At 47.6% G+C, this 25841-nt stretch overlaps 1 protein-coding gene across 4 annotated transcripts in view; it reads left to right on the top strand.

Annotated features, from left to right (window-relative positions):
* Positions 1 to 25841, top strand: part of BCAP31 (B cell receptor associated protein 31) — a 47890-nt gene that overhangs the window by 9780 nt on the left and 12269 nt on the right. For all 4 annotated transcript variants that reach the window (XR_011364810.1, XR_011364809.1, XM_069986497.1 and 1 more), the window contains exons 2-7: positions 2905 to 3016; positions 6083 to 6183; positions 7677 to 7821; positions 14771 to 14906; positions 20748 to 20868; positions 23897 to 23997. Coding sequence is in view for 2 of the 4 variants with exons in the window: in XM_069986497.1 (XP_069842598.1) it covers positions 2925 to 3016; positions 6083 to 6183; positions 7677 to 7821; positions 14771 to 14906; positions 20748 to 20868; positions 23897 to 23997 (696 nt within the window). In the remaining 2 variants the exon portion in view is untranslated. The remainder of the gene's footprint in view (positions 1 to 2904; positions 3017 to 6082; positions 6184 to 7676; positions 7822 to 14770; positions 14907 to 20747; positions 20869 to 23896; positions 23998 to 25841) is intronic.

Here is a 25841-nt window from a genome sequence, read left to right as displayed (position 1 = left end):
TAGTGGCCCGCACATCTTCCAGGGTAAGGGATCGGGTGGGCAGCTATCATGAAGTTAGTTATTTCTGCTAGACAATCTTCTGTGTGTGCCTTCTCCCTGATGGACGTCTACAGCTGTCACTATACCATGGAGACCCCTGTTACTCAGGGTGTGACGGCAGCATACCACACTGGGGTGGGATAGAGCACTCCTGCCAGGCGGTGTCTGTGCTATGTGACAGCATTGCTATCCTTTGTCTATGGTAGTCGGTGTAAAGGTCAGACACTACTTCTATCGCTGCTTTCTTCTGGGTTGCCGCCATCCATGCAATATCCGAGACATAGAAGCTGCTGGTGGGGACCTTTGCCTTAGTGCAGTAATCTCCTCCCTGGAGACATCACTGCGGTGTATAGTCACCAGCATATACTCCATGATTGGAGAATTGTTTTATAACGTGCCTGCGAGGATGCACCATTGGTAAAAAAAAAAATCTCCTCCTTATGGGTACTTTAAAGTTTAAAAAAACTTGAGACATGTTAGAAGTTTTCATGGTGTGTGTGTGTGTGTGTGTGTGTGTGGGGGGGGGGGGGGGGGGGGGGGGGGTGTTGAAATCAGGTGCTGAGATTTGTATGGATTCAGCAAATCTCATAGACTTCATTGATGTCCAGACACCCCTTGCTCGGCTGCAGCTCAGTCTTAGTCAACTTAGTCAGCTTAGTCAAGTTACTGGGACTCAGCTGCAGTACCAGATAGAACCACTTCCACATGCATGGAGCTGGGCATTGTAAACACAAGTGGTAGTGCTCAGCCCCTTCAACTAGATAGATCACCAGTAGAGAGGATCATTTGATTTGCTGACCTCTGCTGGTGTGACGATGTGGAGAGGACACACTGCCCCCTGCTGGTGTGACAATGTGGAGAAGACACACTGCCTCCTGCTGGTGTGATGATGTGGGGAGCACACACTGCCCCCTGCTGGTGTGACAATGTGGAGAAGACACACTGCCTCCTGCTGGTGTGATGATGTGGAGAAGACACACTGCCCCCTGCTGGTGTGACAATGTGGAGAAGACACACTGCCTCCTGCTGGTGTGATGATGTGGGGAGCACACACTGCCCCCTGCTGGTGTGACAATGTGGAGAAGACACACTGCCTCCTGCTGGTGTGATGTGGAGAAGACACACTGCCTCCTGCTGGTGTGACAATGTGGAGAAGACACACTGCCTCCTGCTGGTGTGATGATGTGGAGAAGACACACTGCCTCCTGCTGGTGTGACAATGTGGAGAAGACACACTGCCTCCTGCTGGTGTGATGATGTGGAGAGGACACACTGCCCCCCGCTGGTGTGACAATGTGGAGAAGACACACTGCCTCCTGCTGGTGTGATGATGTCGAGAGGACACACTGCCCCCTGCTGGTGTGATGATGTGGGGAGCACACACTGCCCCCTGCTGGTGTGACAATGTGGAGAAGACACACTGCCTCCTGCTGGTGTGATGATGTGGGGAGGACACACTGCCCCCTGCTGGTGTGATGATGTAGGAGCCCTCACATATGACAGTCGGTCACCCTTAGTAGTGATATGAGGACGCTAACAGCTCAGTGATATGTACAGGATATTCTGCAGCCATATGTTGTCTCTCATGGCTTCCAGCTGCAGGATAATGCCCACCCCTCACACACACAGGGGTTTTCAGCAACGTCTCCTCCATATTGGAACACTTCTTTGTCTACCTGGTCACCAGATTTATCCCTGATCTAACATTTATGGGACCAGCTGGATGCAGCTACAGCAACCAGCAAGTGTGCAGGGCCTGAATGTACTGCATGACGCAAAACAGGACATGTATCCTCCGTGAATATACAAAAGAAGAGCCCATGGAGATTCATTTAAGACTCTCGAAACACAGGACTAGCCAGATATCCCACTGGGAAGGACCCAGCCAAGGGGTAGCTCCTGTAGGGAAACCAACATATTAAGTGGCCATATAAGTCAATGTAATGACAAGGGAAATACCAAGGCCAGGTAACCGTCCACATACAGCTGTTTTGGGGTGTTGCCCCTCATCAGTGTGGAGCAGGATTGTGGCTAGGTGGGAGCAATGCCTAGTAGAGCCATAAGAGAAACAGCTGATCTCAGGGAGACCAGCCAGAGACAACACTGCAGGTGCTTTCACTGGCAGCCGGCAGTGTTCTCGTTTGGCTGGTCTCCCTGAGATCAGCGATCTGTTACTCATATGTATCCTCCATGTTTAACTGTATGTTATCTTGTATCTTGGCTAGTGCCCCCCCCCCCCCCCTCCTCCCAAACAGGCTACTAGATCCTCACATAAAATAATAACCGGTCCCTTTAAGCCTGTAAAGCTGTTAGCACAGTTCAGTTTAGTCCGGCTTATTTGCCTTCCTATCTGTTGAGTGGTTCTCAGTCTCCCAATAGACATGACATAGCACACAGTAAATCAGAGCCAGCTCCTATGTTAGCTGCTGGTCACATGACATGGAGACATGGCAGGGCACAGATTACACAGGAGCAGCTTTATGGGGTTTATTAGCCCGCTAATATGGCTTCCTAACTTCTGGGATGTTGTAGCACTATGTGTGAAGGTGTATGAAATTTTGTATGTTTTTTTAAGTTAGTTACACCAGGGAGGCTATTTATTGGGTGCACCATGTGCCCTGCGCTCCTCTGTGTATTATGTTGCTGTCTACAGAAGTCCTTACTGTCAGTGAATGTCTTTCTGGCTCCTACCCTCCCCAGTAATGTGACTACTATGTGCCCTCAGCAGGGATACAGGGCCCAGGTCACATTTGCAAATCAAATGAAGAGTTGTCCCTCCCTGCTTTGTGTGTTGCCGCCGTGATATATACTCCTGTACACTCACTTGTAATGTATACTGACTCGCCTTCATTGCTTTCTCTCTAGGCCATTGCAGTGGGTGAACCATGAGTCTCCAGTGGACTGCGGTAGCCGCCTTCCTATACGCTGAGGTGTTCCTGGTCTTGTTGCTGTGCATTCCCTTTATTTCACCCACAAGGTATTCTAATCATATGGACTATTGCTGGGCACACGCACCTTTCTCTTATCCTCTTTCTTCATTTTCTTTGTTCCCTGTTTCCTTCCTTGTCTTTGTGTCTTAATAATTTTGCTCTCACATGCCTATTTTATGTTTTATTTCTTTCTTCTTTCTGTCCTGTCTATACTCCTTCCTCCTATCTTTTATCACCCAATTCCTTCCTTCCCCCCTCCCTCCCCATCTTCGTTTCCATCCTCCTGCCCCCTCCTTCCCTTCCTCTTCCCTCCTATCCTTCCTTTCTTATTCCCTCCTTTCCTCATTTTTTCCTTCCCCTCATTTCCTCTTCCCTCTTTCCTTCCTTCCTTCCTACCCCTCCCTATGTTCTTCCTTTCTCTTCTTCCTCCTTTCCTCCATCCCCCTCCTTTCCCTTCTTCCTTACTCCCTTTCCCCTCCTATGCATCCTTCCCTATTTCTTCCCTCTCCCCTCCATTCCTACATTCCTTATTCCCTCCCTGCGCTTTCCTTTATATCCCTTCCCTCCTTCCCCCTCCTTTTTCCCCTTCTTTCCTTCCTTCCAACCTACCTTCACTCCATCCTTGCTTCCTCCTTCTGTTCCTTCTTCCTCCCTCCTTCCAACCAACCCTCCCTTTGTTATTCTTCCTTCCCTTCTCTGTTCCTTCTTCCTGCACCCCCCCTCTTTCCTTCCTTCCTTCCAATCCTCACTCTTTTCTTCCTTCCTCCTTTCGTCCCATAGACACCACTGTGCTGTGTACACGACATAAACTTTAACCTTATATCATGTTATACATTGAACCATGCTAGACTTGTGGGGTGATTGTCTCTCCCCCCCCCAGGTTAATTTGCCCCATGTCCGGGTGGTTTACTATATGGACATCAGAGAACCTGCTTGACATCTGTGTCTTTGGACAACAATAGTCTGAGCAGACCTGTTCCCATTATATTTCACCAATCATACACTGGTCTCACCCCAGCGGCAGCCGCCAGGTTACTGTCACATATTTACATAGAAATCAAATACGAGGTGTCTGACTGTCCGCACACATTCCCTGCAAATCCAGACTCTGTTCTATCTAATCCTTTACTAACATGAAATATGACAGCTAATGCCTGTGCTCACATCTGTGGTAACCTAAGGAAATATTCATTATATTGCTGCAGATGATGAGTCTAATAATAACAGTACAGGTCAGTGCGCCCCGGGAGAGGGGATAGGCTGGGAGAGCAGGATGGTATAATAAAGGTCAGTGTTATATGGAGGTTATATGTACCCTGCTGTACGGACGCATGACGCAGGATTCCCACACCATGATGGCCGTGATGTCCCCCTCGGGCTGTGAACCTCAATGTGACCCTGTGGAGATGTTGTATAGCAGCTGCTGTGGATGTAGATGTATCACCATATCAATGTATATAGTGTTCTATGTAGGTATTAAAGGGGTAGTTATTCTCTTAAATCACCTGATGCCAGAGATTTGTAATATACTTTTATTTAAAAAAAATGTCAAGTTTTTCAGTACTTTTCAGCTGCTGGCTGTCCTGCAGTGATGTATTCTTTCCAGTCTGGAGAGCAGAAAAGATTTTCTATGAGGATTTGCTGCTGCTCTGGACAGTTCCTGACATGGACAGAGGTGGCAGCAGAGAGCACTGTGTCTGACTGGACAGAATACACCACTTCCTGCAGGACATACAGCAGCAGATAAGTACTGGAAGACTGGAGATTTTTTTAATAGAAGTAAATTACAAATCTCTGGCACTTTCTGGAATCAGTTGATTAAAACGAAAAAATTGTTTGGTGAACAACCCCTTTAAGGCCTTATGCACACACACTATGAACCATGTTTGTCCATTTTTCCTGTGCCTATACCATTCACTGGACCCATGGTAAATTAGCTGTCTCCATGATTCACGGTATTCATGTGACTGTGATTTTTGTGTAAACTACCTCCGTTTAGCCCCATCTCCCCTCCATGTGATAGTCAGTGTGATCTGTAACATTTGTAATCACTTCATTTACCTCAGAAAAAACAACTCTAAATCTTGGCCACTAGGTGTCTCCCTTCCCTGCAGGCTGAGGTAAGTACAGTGGTGCCTTGGATTATGAGCATAATTCGTTCCGGGACCGTGCTTGTAATCCAAATCCACTCTTAAACCAAAGCTAATTTTCCCATAAGAAATCATTGAAATGAAGACAATTGGTTCCACACCCCCAATATAATTTATTAATCTGAATAACATGTAAAACAAATGAAACAAACGTTCAAAAACAGCAGAATCTGTGATATTATAAGTTACTGTACAGTAATGGAGAGGATGGGAAACACAAGGGCTGACAGAGACTGCAGGGAGTATGAAGGAATGAGCAGGGCAGATGTGGGCACATACATGCAGCGCTCTCTGTCCGGGGAGAGAGGGGTTACAGCTATGAAGAGATTACCTCCACAGTCCTGTCCCCTGATGCAAGCCCCAGCCTGAAGTGGATCTGCTATGATTTCGAAGGTGAGGGAGACTTTCTGGGTCAGAAAACAGGGCTGTGGACCCTGCTATGCAGACCATGCCCCTCCCCCACTTGTGCTCCCACCCAGTACAGGGAGCTCTTAAACCAAGGTACTACTGTATATGAAATGTGCAGGAGAGAGCCTGGTCTGTCTACCTGCAAGTTTCTTATAATAACCAAAAAAAAAATCCAAAGTGATAGCATGACTACAAATAAAATCCTTCTTTACTTTTTCAGTTAAAAGTGGTATATATGTGTGCGAAAGTCAACTCGTCTCTGGTGGCTGAGCACCCTTAGTTATGACTATGCTGTGTTCGGCCAGAGAAGTCAGGGAAAGGAAGTCCTGTGTGTGCACTACTGGCAAACAGATCCTGCCCCGGAAATATCCATGTACCATGGAGGGGGCGCTTCGGCTCACTAATAGCCCACTTCAGTCCAGGATACAGGTAGACAGGCAGGGTACTATGGGGCACCTAGGTGCTAGTGATGGTCAGTACCAGCAAGAGGTAGGACATCACAGAAGTAGTGTAGTAAATGGGAGACTATCGGCTAAAACCTCTTTGTCTTTGTAGGTGGCAGAAAATCTTCAAGTCTCGATTGGTGCAGTTAGCAGTGGCTTATGGGAACACTTTCTTTGTGGTCCTGATAGTGATCCTATTGCTCCTACTGTTAGGTAAGTATTGCTGATATTTTAGTACACTACATCAAGGAGACCCCTGTCCTGTATGACATTATGCAGGAAGGATGCCCATCTGGGGCCACCTGTATCAACTCTGTTAAGTAATGATCAGTGATGAGCTTGAATGATCCTAATGAGGTACATGGATATCGGATAAGTGAACTAACAAGGTTCCCCCTCCTAGAGAGTTGCTGTCAGACACCCCCTGGTAGTGCTTATCCCCTCTGTTTTTTGCCCCTGTACTATCCTCCTACCATATCTAATGCGTATAGCTGGCCTTAGAGCCATCTATCCGCTTGGATCCATTTTTTATATACAGAAATTTGTATAAGCTACTTGTATAATTGCATTACTCCATACTAGCATGACTGATATACTCACAGCTGTCCTGCATTATAGCCAGGCTGTCACCGCTTCCCCTTTATTGGGGACACGTCTTGCAGCTAAGGCTTAAAGGGGTACTCCGGCGGGGTGGCTTTTTTCCAATGGCTTAGGGCAACAATGTCCACTTACCTCCCCGCTTCCAGCGGCAGGTCCCGTATCGCTGCGCTCCGGTCCGTGACATTTCAAGTCCACTCAGCCAGTCAGTGACGGAGGCGGGATCCCACCTCCATCACTGACTGCCCGAACAGACTTGAAACGTTACGTCTCGAGCCCGGGTCAGAGACCAGGAAGGGGCCGGGCAGCGGGGACCGGAGCTCCGCGATACGGGACCCGCTGCTGGAACCGGGGAGGTGAGTGGATGTTGTTGCCCTCAGCCACCTCATCCCCGGCCAGATCGGAAAAAAGCCCCCCCGCCAGGGTGCCCCTTTAAGGGTCTTTTACATGGCCCGATTAGTGGCTCGGAGGGTTGCTAGAAACACTGCTTTGGCCGATAATTGGCCTGTGTAACAGTGACAGTGATCAGCTGAGGAGCAGGATAATACCTGATCCTTTGCATCTTTTGAAATGCTTTAAAGTTTATAGTTATCTGCCGCACATCTCTAAGCAGTGCATACATACCTAGTGTGCTGCCGTGTGATCCGGCATCCAGCTCTCCTGTCCTACTCTCTGGCCACTGATGTATCATCAGGATGCCGCCTCCTCAGGATGATTGACAGCCAGAGGAGGTGGGCAGTCTGAAGACGCAAAAAGCAGCTGGAGAGTGGGATGCCGGATCGCACAGCAGCACTGATGATAAGTATGCACTGCTTGTGTGATCTGTAAACTGATAGCATGCATAGATACATATCTGTGCTGCCAGTTTCAATGGTTGCACAAACAATACAAGGATCGTTCATGTGGCCCACGGCTCAATTTCTGTGGTATGTAAAGGCAACGCAAACAAAAGCTGATCAAGCTTGTTTGTGTCCTTGCACGGCCACCTGTCGGGCCCTGTAAAAGGACACTTAGTGGAGTACTTCTAATATTGATGGGGGTAGTGATGAATCAGGGAGGCTCGTCGTCATGCATTCACCATCTATTCCTCTCTTGTTTCCTTCTACCAGATGCATTCCGTGAGATCCAGAAGTATGGAGTCGGGGAGCAAGTGGACCTAAAGAACAATCCCATAGCTGTGGAACATATTCACATGAAGCTGTTTAGAGCTCAGCGTAATCTGTACATTGCTGGCTTCTCTCTCCTCTTGTCTTTGTAAGTACCCCTACGAGACCTGATATTCCACCTGTACAACCCTCATAGGTTTTAGTGTATGGTCGTTGCACTGCATTCCCTCTGTTCCCTCCCTTGGGTAAGGATTGGAGTACAGGATCACCGCTTGCCACACAGCAATGAAGAAACACAGAAAATAATAGTGCTGCAGTCCTAGGTAATCCTTGTTATCTCTGATATGGCCACAAGGTGGCAGCATCTACTTTGCTAATATGAGATCTTAGACGCACTGACCGCTGACCCCTTATATAACAGTCTTCTGTTCAGTAGAAGATGGACCATAATACAGGGATTATGATACAGCTTTTCTACATTATCCTCCTTTACGGCTTTCACTTCCAATGTGTCTTTGTTGTGCTAAGTGATACTTATACTATAGACGTACAGGTTGTCTAGAAATAGGAATAATGGCCGTTTTCATTCACAAACTGCATCAAACCTGTTTGTATGTGGTATTATAGCTCAGTTAAATAATTTAAAGGGTTTGTCCTCTAGGGGGAGCAGTCTGTAATATATTTACCAAGGTTTACCAAACATTTTAGGAGAGACTGCACCCCGACCGGGAAAAGCTGCCCAATGGCAGGTACACTTTAAAGGGAAGCTAGCAGCAGGTTACAAGACTCTAACCTGCTGTTACATTCCCAAAGAGCCTGAGCCAGGTAAGAAAATTATCTTTGTTCACAGTGTCCCATACACTATGGGAACATAACAGCAGCTTAGGGTTTTCTAAACTGCTTTTGGTTTCCCTTTTAAGGTTATCATTAGGCTTCCTAAAGGGGTACTCTGGCAAAAAAAACTTTCAAATCAGCTTGGTTCAGAAAGTTGTATAAATTTATAATTTACTTCTATTTAAAAATCTGAAGACTTCCAGTACTTATCAGCTGCTGTATGTTCTGCAGGAAGTGGTAGATTCTTTCCAGTCTGAGACGATGCTATTTGCTGCCACCTCTCTCCATGACCGGGACTGTTAAGAGCAGGAGAGGTTTTCTATGGGGATTTGCTACTGTTCTGGACAGTTCCTGACATGGACAGAGGTGGCAGGAGAGCAGTATGCCAGAATCCACCACGTCCTGCGGGACGTGCAGCAGCTGATAAGTACTTGAATACTTGAGTTTATTAAATATAAGTAAATTGCTAATCTATATAACTCTCTGACACTAGTTGGTTTGAAAATAAGGAAAATTGCAGGACCTCCCCATATCAAATGATAGCCTCACTTTTATGGCAGGTGGGGTTCTGACCTCCCGGAAACCTGGTCCTGGGAAAGAAAGAAGGTATACAGATACAGCTGGTGTAGTGCTCATTCCTTGCACTGCCCAGGGGACGGCATCAGGGTGCAATGGGAATAGGGCCAGCTGTAATCCCCTGCACGGCCGCAAGACTGGAGATCACTGTGCAGAGGACAAACATGGGATGCGGCACTACTCCAACCCTATTGGCCCTGTTACACATCCCTATAACAAGTGCTGATCTCTGTAATGCTTATTGGCAAAGCCTTTATAACGCTCAGTCCATCACGTGACCAGGCGGCACAAACAATTGCTTGAATGTTTCTGCAGTACGTTACATTCATCGCTGTCAGCCGCCTGTTTACACAGGGCAATGTGCGGCGTGATGGCTGCAAAAAGATCCAATCAGCTGATCTGTGGCCGATTGCTGGCCCTTTAAAGTGACTCTGTACCCACAATCTGACCCCCCAAACCACTTGTACCTTCGGATAGCTGCTTTATATCCAGGATCTGTCCTGTGGTCCGTTCGGCAGGTGATGCAGTTATTGTCCTAAAAAACTTTTAAACTTGCAGCCCTGTGTCAAACGGCTGGGGCTTAGAATGTCTGTGCATTAGGCTGGCAGAACCTCTCTGTCCCTCCTCCCCGCCCTCTTCATCATTAGGAATGCTCCAGGCAGGTATTCTCCTATTCATCACCTGTGTGAGCACGGCACATGGGCAGGATCGTTAAGGCACCTGTGTAGTGTTCACTGTAGAGGAATAGGAAAAATCCTGCCAGTGGCATTCCTAATGATGAGGAGGGTGGAGAGGAGGGACGGAGGGGTGGTGCGAGGTTAGGGCACAGATACTCTAGGCCACGGCCGTTGGGCACGGGGCTGCCAGTTTAAAAGTAGTTTTTTTAGGACAATAACTGCATCACCTGCCGAACAGACCCCAGGACAGATCTTGGATTAAAAGCAGCTATCTGACGGTACAAGTGGTTTGGGGGGGACAGATTGTGGGTACAGAGTTGCTTTAACATGAGCTGATTATTGTAGGAACACTCACAATAATCTACTTGTGTACTCTACTCGCTGCATTCACGTGTCCTGTAAAATTGTTAAATTTTAGGAACCATTAAAGTGAATGCAATCATTCACACGTTCTGTGCCGCGATCCGCACTGCGAAAAAATAGGACATGTCCTAGTGCGGATTGCAGCACGGATCCCCCCCCTCCCCCCGCCGCCTGTGAGCAGCGATGACAGGAGCATAATGTGCGCTCCTTTCATCACATCTGACTACTCACCTATTCCCCCGTGCAGGCCAGCTTACTTGTTCACAAGAAGTGGCCTGGTTTACGCTGCCGCCTTCTACCTAGGGAATAGGTAAGTAGTCAGATCTGATGACAGGAGCGCACATTATGCTCCTGTCATCGCTGCTCACAGGCGGCGGGGGGAGGGGGGGGGATTTAGAGTGGGGGCGTGTTGGGTGGTGCGGGTGACTTTTTCCACCCTACTATAGACAATAAATATTCAGATTTTCCAAATTAAACTTAAGCAAAAGTTAGGATAGCATATAAAGACTATGTCTATCTCTTGTGTTCCTCTTCATGGCGGCTCTTGTTATTTCTCTTGGAAATGTATGACTGAGTTGACAGCTGACTGTTACCACTAAGAGGGTGGTGTCTTTACGTAGTCTGACTGTCCAATCAGGGCAGACTCTGCACAGACACCCCCCCTGACATGTAGTATACCTACGTTTCCAGGAGGAATAACAGAGGAATTTGGCAGGAAAGTTTCCTCAGAGTTTTGTCTCTTTATGGCTCATACGAGTGTTTACTAGAATGGGGCTGTCAGGAGAGCGGAGAGATGCAGCGATGCTGTTGTCTTTCCTGTTGGTGCGCGTCATCGCAGCGTAGTAGTATTAGTAATAGCTTTGCTCATGACTTGTCACAGAGGATCAGTGTTCAGCGCGGGGGTCCTGCTCGGGGCACATACGCACTTACATGTGATGTTTTTCCCCTCGCACAGAGCGGGTTTTGTTTTTGGCCTCGGAGAAGCAGCTTTTCCTTCATCCCGCGCTGTGTACATCCAGTCTCCCCCTTCCCGGGAAGTCTGTTTCCCCCCCCCCCCCCCCTCTTTGCGTCTGTAACAACAGGTCACAGTTGTGTGGCTGGCGCTGCAGCGTGTTATGTCCTCTAGTTTACTAGTAATGTTCCTGGGAAAGAAGTCGCCCGCTGTCCAGGAACGCCGCGCTCCCAGAACATAAATGTTTTCCCCCCAATTACAACCATTAGTAAATAAACAGACGTGGAGATTATTCATTCCTCACTTACACACGCATGGCCGCGCCTTCCCCCTCCCACACTCGCTTCTTTCATTGATTGGCTGTCTTTTTATTTATTTTTAAAGGGGTTAGCCAGGATAAGAAAAAAACAGCAAGAAACAGCGCCACTCTCGGCTTCAGTTTACATGTGGCATTGCATCTCAGTTCTGTTTAGAGATGAGTGTGACTCAAGCATGCTTGATTGTGATTGCTCAGCGTTTGAATACCGGTAGCTGATGAAGTTGTATGAAGTCCAAGGAAACATGGATACAACTGAGATGCAATATACAAACTACATGCAAACTAAAGACGAGGGGTTCTGTACTTGGAGGAAAGCAGCCAAGATCTGGGCACTGTTAGTCAAGAAAAATAAGGCAAACCAGGGCCGAGAGAGAGGGGGAGGGATGGGGCTGGATGGGGCCAGAGAGGGATGGGGAGATAGAGAGAGATAGGAGAGATGGGGTAGGTAGATTGATAATGGGATTGTGGTATAAAGCCTGGATTGGGCAGAATACAGATTGAAGACTGTTGTGGACATCATGAGACATATTTTTATTGCTCCGCAGCATCTGACATAAACAATTTTTCAAATAGTCTCCAAACCCCCCCCCCCCCCCCCCACACACACTATGTTGTGTACACAGCCCCAGTGCAGTCTGTAGTTACTGACTACAAGCAAAAACAGCTTTTGTGTAGTCCTACTCCCTTCAGCTAGTCTCCTGCTTCTTGGTAACATACAGAGTGTTTGTTAGAAAGAAGTGATGGAATGATGAGAGCAAAAGTACTGCAGGTCCAGACTACACGGAGTTTGTTTGTAGTCTGTTACCATGGAGACACATTGGCATCTCCAGCCCAGTATGTTGTATGAAATCAGTGATGTTATTGTAAGATACAGATACTTCTTTATAAAGAACTTGATCACCTACAAATCTCAGCTTCTTCCAGTCTCTTACCCACTTCTCATATGATATATGACAATGTTTGTAAAGTACAGCCCCCCTCCCCCCAGTATCCAGCTTTATAGACCCAATAAAGGTGACTTTCTGCCCCTTGTACCTATTAGAATTCCACTTGCCCTCTATAACTAAACACCTCAGTATCCGACATTGAACAGTTTACCTTTGTTCATCTTTATTGCCCATAAAATATACAATGGCCGCACCCTAACTGACTGCAGGCAGAGAAGCTGTGTGCGAGTGTATGGGGAGATGGATAATGACCGTCCCAATGCCGAAAATGTCCCTGTGATAACACTGAACAAAGCCAGAACACAGACAGGAAGTGTTGTCCTGGGGACACAAAGGATCTGTGGGCTCTGAGCCTGTCATTCGTCATATTTATATATGATGTGACAAAGAAGTGAAAGGATGAAAAGATTTCTGGCTGATAGGGCTTTGCCAGTGTTAGCTGATGGGCAGCAGAGGGCGCCATGGCATCTATTGTTTCGGAGCCTGTGGCTCAGGTATGTTAGTCTGTAGTACGAGGCTCAGATCACATGTTGTCTGTTAGCATCTGACTCTTCACATTTGTGTTTGTTCATGGCAGAACAACATAGTGTGCTGCAGTAGGTGGGACCATTATGGACGTCTCTGAGGACAGAAGCAGTAATCCTGATTGTCGATAATGAATCTGTTATATCTCCAAAAACACAATCTATTTCACCAGAGGCTTAAAGGGGTTGTCCAGGAAAACATGGCTGCTTTATTCCACAAACAGCATCATTGTTGTCCCCAGTTTGGGTGCAACTTTGCAGCTCATTTGCACTGAAGTGAATGGAGCTGAATTGTAATACTACACACAACCTGAGGACAGGGGTGGCGCTGTCTTTGCATGAAATCATGAAATTAGCCATGTTTTTTTTTCATTCTGGAAAACCCTTTTTAAAGTAGTTTTCCCTGACAGCCACAGAGCACCGCTGATCAAGTGTGGGTTATATAGGTCTGACCCCCGACTATTCCCCCTTAATGGCCTGTTCTTTATAACATAAACCGTAATGCACAGCTAGATCCTTATCATGGTGGCTACTACCTCCCCCCTCCCTGATGGTGGCTACTACCACCCCCCCCATCCCTGATGGTGGCTACTAACACCCCCCCCCCCCCCCTGATGGTGGCTACTACCACCCCCCCCTCCCTGTTGGCGGCTACTACCTCCCCCCCCCCCTCCCTGATGGCGGCTACTACCTCCCCCCCCCCCCGATGGTGGCTTCTTCCCCCCCCCCCCCCCCCCCCCCGATGGTGGCTACTACTGAACCCCTCCCTGATGGTGGCTACTACCGCCCCCCCCCCTTATAGCGGCTACTACCTCCCCCCTCCCTGATGGTGGATGCTACCACCCTGATGGTGCATACTACCCCCCCCCCCCCCTCGATGGTGGCTACTACGTCTCCCCTCCCTGATGGTGCATACTACCCCTCCCGATGGTGGCTACTACGTCTCCCCTCCCTGACGGTGGATACTATCACCCTGATGGCTACTACCGCCCCCTCCCTGATGGTGCATACTACTGCCCCCCCCCCTGATGGCGGCTACTACCCCCCCTCCCTGATGGCGGCTACTACCCCCCCCCCCTCCCTGATGGCGGCTACTACCCCCCCCCCTCCCTGATGGCGGCTACTACCCCCCCCCCCTGATGGTGGCTACTACCCCCCCCCCCCCTCCCTGATGGCGGCTACTACTTCCCCCCCCTCCCTGATGGCGGCTACTACCCCCCCCCCCCTCCCTGATGGTGGCTTCTACCTCGCCCCTCTCTGATGGTGGCTTCTACCTCGCCCCTCCCTGATGGTGGCTTCTACCTCGCCCCTCCCTGATGGTGGCTACTACCTCGCCCCTCCCTGATGGTGGCTACTACCTCGCCCCTCCCTGATGGTGGCTTCTACCTCCCTCCTCCCCGATGGTGGCTTTTACCTTGCCCCTCCCCGATGGTGGATGTTATGACCCTCATGGCTACTATTGAACCCCCTCCCCGATGGTTGATACAGTTGCACCCCTCCCTGATGGTGGCTACTACTGCAACCCCCCCCCCCCTTCCCCCAGTGGTTGATACTAAGCTGCAAAATTTGCACCCAAACTGAGGACAGGAGAGGCTCAGCAGTGACCATTTGCCACGATGAACCGCAATTAGGCCCGAAAAAAAAACGTCGGGATCAAGCACCATTATGAGTGTAGTACTCTTAAGCTGATAAACCCCTTAGCCACTTTCTCAGGGTGGGGTACATGTCTCTCAGCGCCGTCTTTGTTTTTCGCCATATAAGATGATGGGTATGTGTTATACTTTCTGAATAGGTGTGGTGTGATGGCTGACACATCCTGATTATACATCTGCCTGGTCTGATCACACAATGTATAGATATAGGGTGATCACATTACCAGCTCAGCTCGCTCTTCTCTCCCTGCAGTCTCCTGAGGCGTCTGGTTACACTGATATCCAAGCAAGCTACACTCCTCGCATCCAATGAGGCCTTCAAGAAACAAGCCGAGAGTGCAAGTGATGCTGCCAAGAAGTACATGGAGGAGAATGACAAGCTGAAGAAGGTACGAGAGACTGGCCGGTGTACAGAAGATAGAGGAAGAGCGACGCTGCCTGTCCCAGGCCCCTCATCCTATACAGAGCTGTGCTGCCTATCCCAGGCCCCTCATCCTATACAGAGCTGTGCTGCCTATCCCAGGCCCCTCATCCTATACAGAGCTGTGCTGCCTGTCCCAGGCCCCTCATCCTATACAGAGCTGTGCTGCCTATCCCAGGCCCCTCATCCTATACAGAGCTGTGCTGCCTATCCCAGGCCACGCGTCCTATACAGAGCTGTGCTGCCTGTCCCAGGCCCCTCATCCTATACAGAGCTGTGCTGCCTATCCCAGGCCACGCGTCCTATACAGAGCTGTGCTGCCTGTCCCAGGCCCCTCATCCTATACAGAGCGATGCTGCTTATCCCAGGCCCCTCATCCTATACAGAGCTGTGCTGCCTATCCCAGGCCCCTCATCCTATACAGAGCTGTGCTGCCTGTCCCAGGCCCCTCATCCTATACAGAGCTGTGCTGCCTATCCCAGGCCCCTCATCCTATACAGAGCTGTGCTGCCTGTCCCAGGCCCCTCATCCTATACAGAGCTGTGCTGCCTATCCCAGGCCACGCGTCCTATACAGAGCTGTGCTGTCTGTCCCAGGCCCCTCATCCTATACAGAGCTGTGCTGCCTGTCCCAGGCCCCTCATCCTATACAGAGCTGTGCTGCCTATCCCAGGCCACGCGTCCTATACAGAGCTGTGCTGTCTGTCCCAGGCCCCTCATCCTATACAGAGCGATGCTGCTTATCCCAGGCCCCTCATCCTATACAGAGCTGTGCTGCTTATCCCAGGCCCCTCATCCTATACAGAGCTGTGCTGCTTATCCCAGGCCCCTCATCCTATACAGAGCTGTGCTACCTGTCCCAGGCCCCTCATCCTATACAGAGCTGTGCTGCCTGTCCCAGGCCACGCGTCCTATACAGAGCTGTGCTGCCTGTCCCAGGCCCCTCATCCTATACAGAGCTGTGCTGCCTGTCCCAGGCCCCTCATCCTATACAGAGCTGTGCTGCTTATCCCAGGCCCCTCATCCTATACAGAGCTGTGCTGCCTGTCCCAGGCCCCTCATCCTATACAGAGCTGTGCTGCTTATCCCAGGCCCCTCATCCTATACAGAGCTGTGCTGCCTATCCCAGGCCCCTCATCCTATACAGAGCTGTGCTGCCTATCCCAGGCCCCTCATCCTATATAGAGCTGTGCTGCCTATCCCAGGCCCCTCATCCTATACAAAGCTGTGCTGCCTGTCCCAGGCCCCTCATCCTATACAGAGCTGTGCTACCTATCCCAGGCCCCTTATCCTATACAGAGCTGTGCTGCCTATCCCAGGCCCCTCATCCTATACAGAGCTGTGCTGCCTGTCCCAGGCCCCTCATCCTATACAGAGCTGTGCTGCCTATCCCAGGCCCCTTATCCTATACAGAGCTGTGCTGCCTATCCCAGGCCCCTCATCCTATACAGAGCGGTGCTGCTTATCCCAGGCCCCTCATCCTATACAGAGCTGTGCTGCTTATCCCAGGCCCCTCATCCTATACAGAGCTGTGCTACCTGTCCCAGGCCCCTCATCCTATACAGAGCTGTGCTGCCTATCCCAGGCCCCTTATCCTATACAGAGCTGTGCTGCCTGTCCCAGGCCACGCGTCCTATACAGAGCTGTGCTGCTTATCCCAGGCCCCTCATCCTATACAGAGCTGTGCTGCTTATCCCAGGCCCCTCATCCTATACAGAGCTGTGCTGGCTGTCCCAGGCCCCTCATCCTATACAGAGCTGTGCTGCCTATCCCAGGCCACGCGTCCTATACAGAGCTGTGCTGTCTGTCCCAGGCCCCTCATCCTATACAGAGCTGTGCTGCTTATCCCAGGCCCCTCATCCTATACAGAGCTGTGCTGCCTGTCCCAGGCCCCTTATCCTTTACAGAGCTGTGCTACCTGTCCCAGGCCCCTCATCCTATACAGAGCTGTGCTGCTTATCCCAGGCCCCTCATCCTATACAGAGCTGTGCTGCCTGTCCCAGGCCCCTTATCCTATACAGAGCTGTGCTGCTTATCCCAGGCCCCTCATCCTATACAGAGCTGTGCTGCCTATCCCAGGCTCCTCATCCTATACAGAGCTGTGCTGCCTGTCCCAGGCCCCTCATCCTATACAGAGCTGTGCTGCCTATCCCAGGCCCCTCATCCTATACAGAGCTGTGCTGCCTGTCCCAGGCCCCTCATCCTATACAGAGCTGTGCTGCCTATCCCAGGCCCCTCATCCTATACAGAGCTGTGCTGCCTATCCCAGGCCACGCGTCCTATACAGAGCTGTGCTGCCTGTCCCAGGCCCCTCATCCTATACAGAGCGATGCTGCTTATCCCAGGCCCCTCATCCTATACAGAGCTGTGCTGCCTATCCCAGGCCCCTCATCCTATACAGAGCTGTGCTGCCTGTCCCAGGCCCCTCATCCTATACAGAGCTGTGCTGCCTATCCCAGGCCCCTCATCCTATACAGAGCTGTGCTGCCTGTCCCAGGCCCCTCATCCTATACAGAGCTGTGCTGCCTATCCCAGGCCCCTCATCCTATACAGAGCTGTGCTGCCTATCCCAGGCCACGCGTCCTATACAGAGCTGTGCTGTCTGTCCCAGGCCCCTCATCCTATACAGAGCGATGCTGCTTATCCCAGGCCCCTCATCCTATACAGAGCTGTGCTGCCTATCCCAGGCCCCTCATCCTATACAGAGCTGTGCTGCCTATCCCAGGCCACGCGTCCTATACAGAGCTGTGCTGCCTATCCCAGGCCCCTCATCCTATACAGAGCTGTGCTGCCTGTTTCAGGCCCCTCATCCTATACAGAGCTGTGCTGCCTATCCCAGGCCCCTCATCCTATACAGAGCTGTGCTGCCTATCCCAGGCCACGCGTCCTATACAGAGCTGTGCTGCCTATCCCAGGCCCCTCATCCTATACAGAGCTGTGCTGCCTATCCCAGGCCCCTCATCCTATACAGAGCTGTGCTGCCTATCCCAGGCCCCTCATCCTATACAGAGCTGTGCTACCTATCCCAGGCCCCTTATCCTATACAGAGCTGTGCTGCTTATCCCAGGCCCCTCATCCTATACAGAGCTGTGCTGCCTGTCCCAGGCCCCTCATCCTATACAGAGCGGTGCTGCCTATCCCAGGCCCCTCATCCTATACAGAGCTGTGCTGCCTATCCCAGGCCACGCATCCTATACAGATCTGTGCTGCCTATCCCAGGCCCCTTATCCTATATAGAGCTGTGCTGCCTGTCCCAGGCCCCTCATCCTATACAGAGCTGTGCTGCCTGTCCCAGGCCCCTTATCCTATACAGAGCTGTGCTGCCTGTCCCAGGCCACGCATCCTATACAGAGCTGTGCTGCCTATCCCAGGCCCCTTATCCTATACAGAGCTGTGCTGCCTGTCCCAGGCCCCTCATCCTATACAGAGCTGTGCTGCCTGTCCCAGGCCCCTCATCCTATACAGAGCTGTGCTGCCTGTCCCAGGCCCCTCATCCTATACAGAGCTGTGCTGCCTGTCCCAGGCCCCTCATCCTATACAGAGCTGTGCTGCCTGTCCCAGGCCCCTCATCCTATACAGAGCTGTGCTGCCTATCCCAGGCCCCTTATCCTATACAGAGCTGTGCTGCTTATCCCAGGCCCCTCATCCTATACAGAGCTGTGCTGCCTGTCCCAGGCCCCTCATCCTATACAGATCTGTGCTGCCTGTCCCAGGCCCCTCATCCTATACAGAGCGGTGCTGCTTATCCCAGGCCACGCATCCTATACAGAGCGGTGCTGCCTATCCCAGGCCACGCATCCTATACAGATCTGGATGGGATCCTGTGCATACGGCCACATGCTGGGTACTATAGTCCCCCGAGTGCCTTCCCAGCACGTAGTGAGAACATAATTCACATCAGAAGGGGGTCATCTCTGCACAGGACATGCACGTTCTATCAGGGGAGATGCCTGGATATACAGTCACATGGTATCTCCTCTGCTAGACTGAATTACAAGAACAGTGATCTAATCCACTGGTATCCATGCCCTGTTCTATAGTAAGGCAATAGGCTGCTGTATACACTGCTATAGTAAGGATATAGGCTGCTGTATACACTGCTATAGTAAGGATATAGGCTGCTGTATACACTGCTATAGTAAGGATATAGGCTGCTGTATACACTGCTATAGTAAGGATATAGGCTGCTGTATACAGGGCTATAGTAAGGATATAGGCTGCTGTATACACTGCTATAGTAAGTATATAGGGTCTGCTGTATACACTGCTATAGTAAGGATATAGGCTGCTGTATACACTGCTATAGTAAGGATATAGGCTGCTGTATACACTGCTATAGTAAGGATATAGGCTGCTGTATACACTGCTATAGTAAGGATATAGGCTGCTGTATACAGGGCTATAGTAAGGCTATAGGCTGCTGTATACACTGCTATAGTAAGGATATAGGGGCTGCTGTATACACTGCTATAGTAAGGATATAGGCTGCTGTATACACTGCTATAGTAAGGATATAGGCTGCTGTATACACGGCTATAGTAAGTATATAGGCTGCTGTATACACTGCTATAGTAAGTATATAGGGTCTGCTGTATACACTGTTATAGTAAGAATATAGGCTGCTGTATACACGGCTATAGTAAGGATATAGGCTGCTGTATACACTGCTATAGTAAGGATATAGGCTGCTGTATACACTGCTATAGTAAGGATATAGGCTGCTGTATACACTGCTATAGTAAGGATATAGGCTGCTGTATACACTGCTATAGTAAGGATATAGGCTGCTGTATACAGGGCTATAGTAAGGATATAGGCTGCTGTATACACTGCTATAGTAAGTATATAGGCTGCTGTATACAGGGCTATAGTAAGGATATAGGCTGCTGTATACACGGCTATAGTAAGGCTATAGGCTGCTGTATACACTGCTATAGTAAGGATATAGGATTAGGCTGCTGTATACACTGCTATAGTAAGTATATAGGCTGCTGTATACACTGCTATTGTAAGGATATAGGCTGCTGTATACACGGCTATAGTAAGTATATAGGCTGCTGTATACACTGCTATAGTAAGGATATAGGCTGCTGTATACACTGCTATAGTAAGGATATAGGCTGCTGTATACACTGCTATAGTAAGGATATAGGCTGCTGTATACACTGCTATAGTAAGGATATAGGCTGCTGTATACACTGCTATAGTAAGGATATAGGGGCTGCTGTATACACTGCTATAGTAAGGATATAGGGGCTGCTGTATACACTGCTATAGTAAGGATATAGGGGCTGCTGTATACACTGCTATAGTAAGGATATAGGCTGCTGTATACACTGCTATAGTAAGGATATAGGCTGCTGTATACACTGCTATAGTAAGGATATAGGCTGCTGTATACACGGCTATAGTAAGGATATAGGCTGCTGTATACACTGCTATAGTAAGGATATAGGCTGCTGTATACACTGCTATAGTAAGGATATAGGCTGCTGTATACACGGCTATAGTAAGTATATAGGCTGCTGTATACACTGCTATAGTAAGGATATAGGCGCTGCTGTATACACTGCTATAGTAAGGATATAGGCTGCTGTATACACGGCTATAGTAAGTATATAGGCTGCTGTATACACTGCTATAGTAAGTATGTAGGCGCTGCTGTATACAATGCTATTACAACACCGCTGGCAGCTGAGTTCCTTCTAGTCTTATACAGCTGTTTCTTGGGTGGTCCTCAAGTTGCCCTAAGCTATATTTGAATACTAGAAGTGGGATTTCCAAATCTATATATTTTGTGTTTTTTACAGCAGATGAAAGCCTCGGGGATTGAGGTGGCCGATGTCCCAGAAAGCAATGCAGAGGAAGAGAACAAGAAGCTCAGTACAGAAGTCAGGAAACTGAAGGAAGAGCTGGAGTCCACCAAGAAATGTAAGTGCTCTCCCTGCCCCCCAGCCGCAGCGTGTCCTCTACTGTCACGTATGTCTCATCAATGTGTAACCTATGGAATCCCGACCATTGCTTTATAATCCATGACAAGGACAATTGCCGCAGATGAATCATCTCGCCCCCTTGGACCCGTCGTAGAAGGTCATGTTGTCCTTTATAGGTTATTGTATCAAGAAATGCTGAAGTGGCAGGATCCAAATTGTTGTGGAAAATAGGTTTCCATAGCAGACCAAGTGTTTTCTGCTTCAGACGTCCAGTTTCTGTATGTGATACGGAGTGAAGTGTCTCCTCTGCACCGTCTCTGCACTTTACGTTTGTGACCCATTGATTTTAATAGTTGTCTATAAATGTGAGAGAATTTTATAGTGGGAGCCCCGTAATCCTCCAATCAGGAAACCCGACAGGCGGAACAGAGGTATTGCAAATCGGACATCCTCTAAACTATGGGGGAGATTTATCAAACATGGTGTAAAGTGAAACTGTTCCTAGCAACCAATCAGATTCCACCTTTCATTCCTCTTTGTAAAATGAAAGGTGGAATCTGATTGGTTGCTAGGAGCAAATGAGCCAGTTTCACTTTACACCATGTTTGATAAATCTCCCCCTATGTTTTTATGTGAATTGATAGGAAGATTTGGTTTCTTGTGAGAATGAGATCATAGAAAAATGTCGACAGTGGTGATCAGGCTGTGGGGGTTCTGATCCCGACCATTAACTAGAACAAGCAGGGAGAAGCGCCTATCCAAGCTCCTCTCTCCTGGTTTTCTGCTCTCCCTATCCCAGTGATGGGTCACATCCAGTGCAGGACCCCGACTGAATCTTTATCAATAGGCGTCTGCAGGAGCCGGTGGGGAGACTGATCGAGGCACTGAGCGGTACAGAACTGCCCACCAGTGCACCGAAACTCCTTATTTACATACTAATATTTAGGTTAAAGTGTCACTGTCGGTTAAAAAATTTTTTCCAGAAATAAATGGTACAGGCAATTTTAAGAAACTTTGTAATTGGGTTTATTAGCCGAAAAATGCATTTTTATCATGAGAAAGCAGTTTGAAGCTCTCCCCCCTGTCTTCATTGTTCTCTATTTTGAGGGGAGGCGTGGAGGGAGATGAGGCACCAAAACAGGACAACAAAGAGTTAATTTACAGCTACATCACAGCTACAACGACAGTGACACTTTGAGTTATGTTTTCTCAACTGATATAAAGGTTTTGTCATCCTCCCAGTCCTATTAGAATCTATGTGTGTTGAAATAGTCTAACCTGCTGAGGGACAAGGGTGGCGCTGTTTGTAGAATAAAGCAGACATGATTTTTCAAGGCTGCCTCTCTCTCTATTATATCACTTTAAAAAACTTTTGACATATCATACAGACTGAGCGGCTGACTACTTCACCCCGCAGGTGGTCTCTGCTAGCTTTACAATGGAGACTGCTCCCTGCTGCCAGAAAGGGAGAGTGTTGAGCTGGGGAGAGAAGTACTCAGCCATGCGCTTCTCTCTGCTCTAGCAGTCAGTGGGGGCCTGAACACTCAGGTCCTGACCGATTTAAAAACTTTTAACATATTTTTGACGTGTTGAAAGTTTTTATAAGTGACATGTGAGACTTCTATTTAACCTTTCACCTATAAAGAAGTTAAGCTATATGGCTGTATGTGCTGTAGTGCTCAGACCATGCAAGAAGTAGCATAGATCTCCGTTTCCTCCACGCTCTGCAAGTTTTGCCTCACTGTTTTGAGGCTCCCAGGATTGGGGTCAGCAGCCTAATAAGGTGTTAGACCAAGTGCATGTGACCACCTAACTATTATAATGTCACGGTCATCCCTTCCCTGTCCCCTGCTGCAAACAAATATATTCAGTCAGTACCAGATATATAGTCAGTAATCTCACTCGACACCAGTTCATTATGGGCGCTCAAAAGTTCCTGGAAAGTCCGTCTATTTACCTGCATGTCTTGTACTTGTCCTCTCTGTGCCCCCCCCTCCTTCCTCGGGAGCATCAGTTGTTAGCGGTAGGGTCACTGTCCAGAATGGCTGATAGCAGGGAACGTCTTGTCCATATTGTGTTTTATTGCTTTATCAGGTGTCTGTTTGCCATCTCTCTATGCCGTGAGTCATGTGTTATGGGCTCCTTCCCTGGTTTAGGGATGACAGTGGTAATAGGTCAAGTTGGATAGGTATTCGCTTATAATGCCTTACCATCTGAATAAGGGCATGTTCACATGTGAAAAATATTCTTGTCATTGTGTTTTAATTATTATTATTTTATTTTATTTTTTTGCAGAAATCAATAGTACAGGCGTAATTGGTTTATTAGTCGAAAAATACATTATCATGAAAATGCAGTTTGAAGCTCTCCCCCCTGTCTTCATGGTTTTCTTATGGAGAGGGGAGGGGTGGAGGGAGATGAGGCACCAAAACAGGACAACAAAGAGTTAATTTACAGTTACATAACCAGATCAAGTCAGCACTGACCTCTCCAATCTCTGAATACGGCTTTCACACAGGTCCCACTCTGTAATCCTTTGTTCTGCTGTCCACTAATCTCCCTCCTCCCCTCTCCCCTCTCCATAGGTTACACAGGGCCCGACTGATGTAAAAGAGTAGAAATTTCCTTATAATGAGCAGTGAATGAGAGGAGGGAGGGGGACCTGGGGAAAGTCTTCTTGAATGCAGATAGTGGCATATTTGCCTAATAAACCCAATTACAAAGTTTCTTAAAATCACCTGTACTATTGATTTAAAAAAAAATAAAATTAAAAAAATATATTATATATGAATGACTTTAATGTCCCCATACACCTTATACTGTTGTCAATATACACTGTTTGGCACTCTCCTATACTTGTCAAAAGTTTTTTGAACACCTTTTAGAGAGAAGATTTTATTAGCCACATTGTAAGGTTAAAGGAAGACTCATCCATCAACGCCAACTAGGGCGGATGAAGGGAAGATGTACAGATGGATAACTTTATATATATATACTGAATCATCCTCTTTTTCTGTTTCCTGAAGCCCTACAGAAATCCGAGAGCGAGGTGGTCGCCATCAAAAAGCAGAGCGAAGGCCTAACAAAGGAATATGACCGGCTGCTGAACGAACACGCCAAACTGCAGGTGAGGCCTAATGGGCCTGTCATTACAGACCACAGCCCGCTAATGGCGGACCCCTCTGCATATGGAGTTCTCATTCCCTCACTCACCTGCATACCTCTTTGATTTCCTTGGGGATCAGAGAACAGCAGTGATATATATAGATTATAATAATATATATATATATATATATATATATATATATATATATATATATATATATATATATATATATATATATATATAGCAAAAATATTCTGTGGCGCAGCACTCCTTCAAGACGAATATAAATGGTGCCAAACAGTAAGCACCCTTGTGACCATAGGTGCTAAATTATATAATCAAAAGAATCTCTGTGGCACTCAAAAAAATAGTGAAAAAACTTGTGGTTTATTTGCCCATAACCGCAACGTTTCGAACTCGCAATGAGTCCTTTCTCAAGCAGTGTTCAAGCACATATGGCATAAGGTGAGTATAAATACATACAAGTGATCATTAGCAACAGTGGAAACAACTTAGCAATTAGTGTCAACAGAATCAAAATAAACAACGACACGTGTATCTCAAGCAGTGGCAATCATTTACAGTGCAAATCTGTACAGTGTAAATAAAGAATGTGTAATCACCAGTTACAGTGTTTAGGGAAGTGTCCATAAATTCATTAAGTCCTTAGAAAAGTCCATGGTTTGTACAAAGAATCCGGAATCTCAGGGATCATCACCCACCATGATGTCAGTATATCCGCGGCTCCCAAGATGGTGAATTCGGCGTTGTCCAGGACCAACTGCGCATGTCCAGAGTGTCACCGCATAGGATCATACATCCGCGATCCATACTGTGACGTATTCAGCTGGATTAACCGCTTCATTGCTAGCCGAAGCCAATGCTGTACATGGCAACAAATAAACCAACTGTAAATGGAGAACGTCTTCTCAGCAGGTGCGCACACTTAATCTCGGCCTTATCTGGACACCAATACTGTACTACCATGTAGAGGTACAAGAGATCGGGAACACTGCTTGAGAAAGGACTCATTGCGAGTTCGAAACGTTGCGGTTATGGGCAAATAAACCACAAGTTTTTTCACTATTTTTTTGAGTGCCACAGAGATTCTTTTGATTATATATATATATATATATATATATATATATATATATATATATATAGATTATAATATTATATATATATAATTTATATTTATATAATAAATAAATATGTACATTTATATATATATATATATATATATATATATATATATATATATATTTTATATATATATATTATATGTGTGTATATATATATATATATATATATATATATATATATATATATATATATATATAATTTATATTTATATATTATATATATATATATATATATATATATATATATATATATATATTATATATGTGAAAGTTCTTATACAGCACTTAGCAAGAGTTTAAGGGGTTGTTCACCTAAAAAAAAGGTTTTCTTTGAAATCAAGAGGTGCCAAAGATTTGTAATTTACCTCTATTAAAAAAAATCTCAAGTCTTCCTGCTTTATATCCTGCAGGAAGTGATGTATTTTTTCACTCTGGAGAGCAGGAGAGGTTTTCCATGGGGATTTGCTGCTGCTCTGGACAGTTCATGACATGGACAGAGGTGGCAGCGGAGAGCACTGTGTCAGGCTGGAAAGAATACACCACTTCCTGCAGGACATACAACAGCTGATAAGTACTGGAAGACTGGAGATTTTTTTAATAGAAGTAAACTACGAAGCTCTGGAACTTGCTGGGACCAGCTAATTTGAAAGATGAAAAAAATTGGGTGAACTATCCCTTTAAACCACCTTCCTGCAGTTGCTTCACACGCACACTCTATATTTT

The sequence above is a fragment of the Dendropsophus ebraccatus genome, chromosome 10 (genome assembly GCF_027789765.1).
Source record: "Dendropsophus ebraccatus isolate aDenEbr1 chromosome 10, aDenEbr1.pat, whole genome shotgun sequence".
In the NCBI taxonomy this organism is placed as follows: domain Eukaryota; kingdom Metazoa; phylum Chordata; class Amphibia; order Anura; family Hylidae; genus Dendropsophus; species Dendropsophus ebraccatus.
This window is presented reverse-complemented; position numbering and strand designations above follow the sequence as displayed.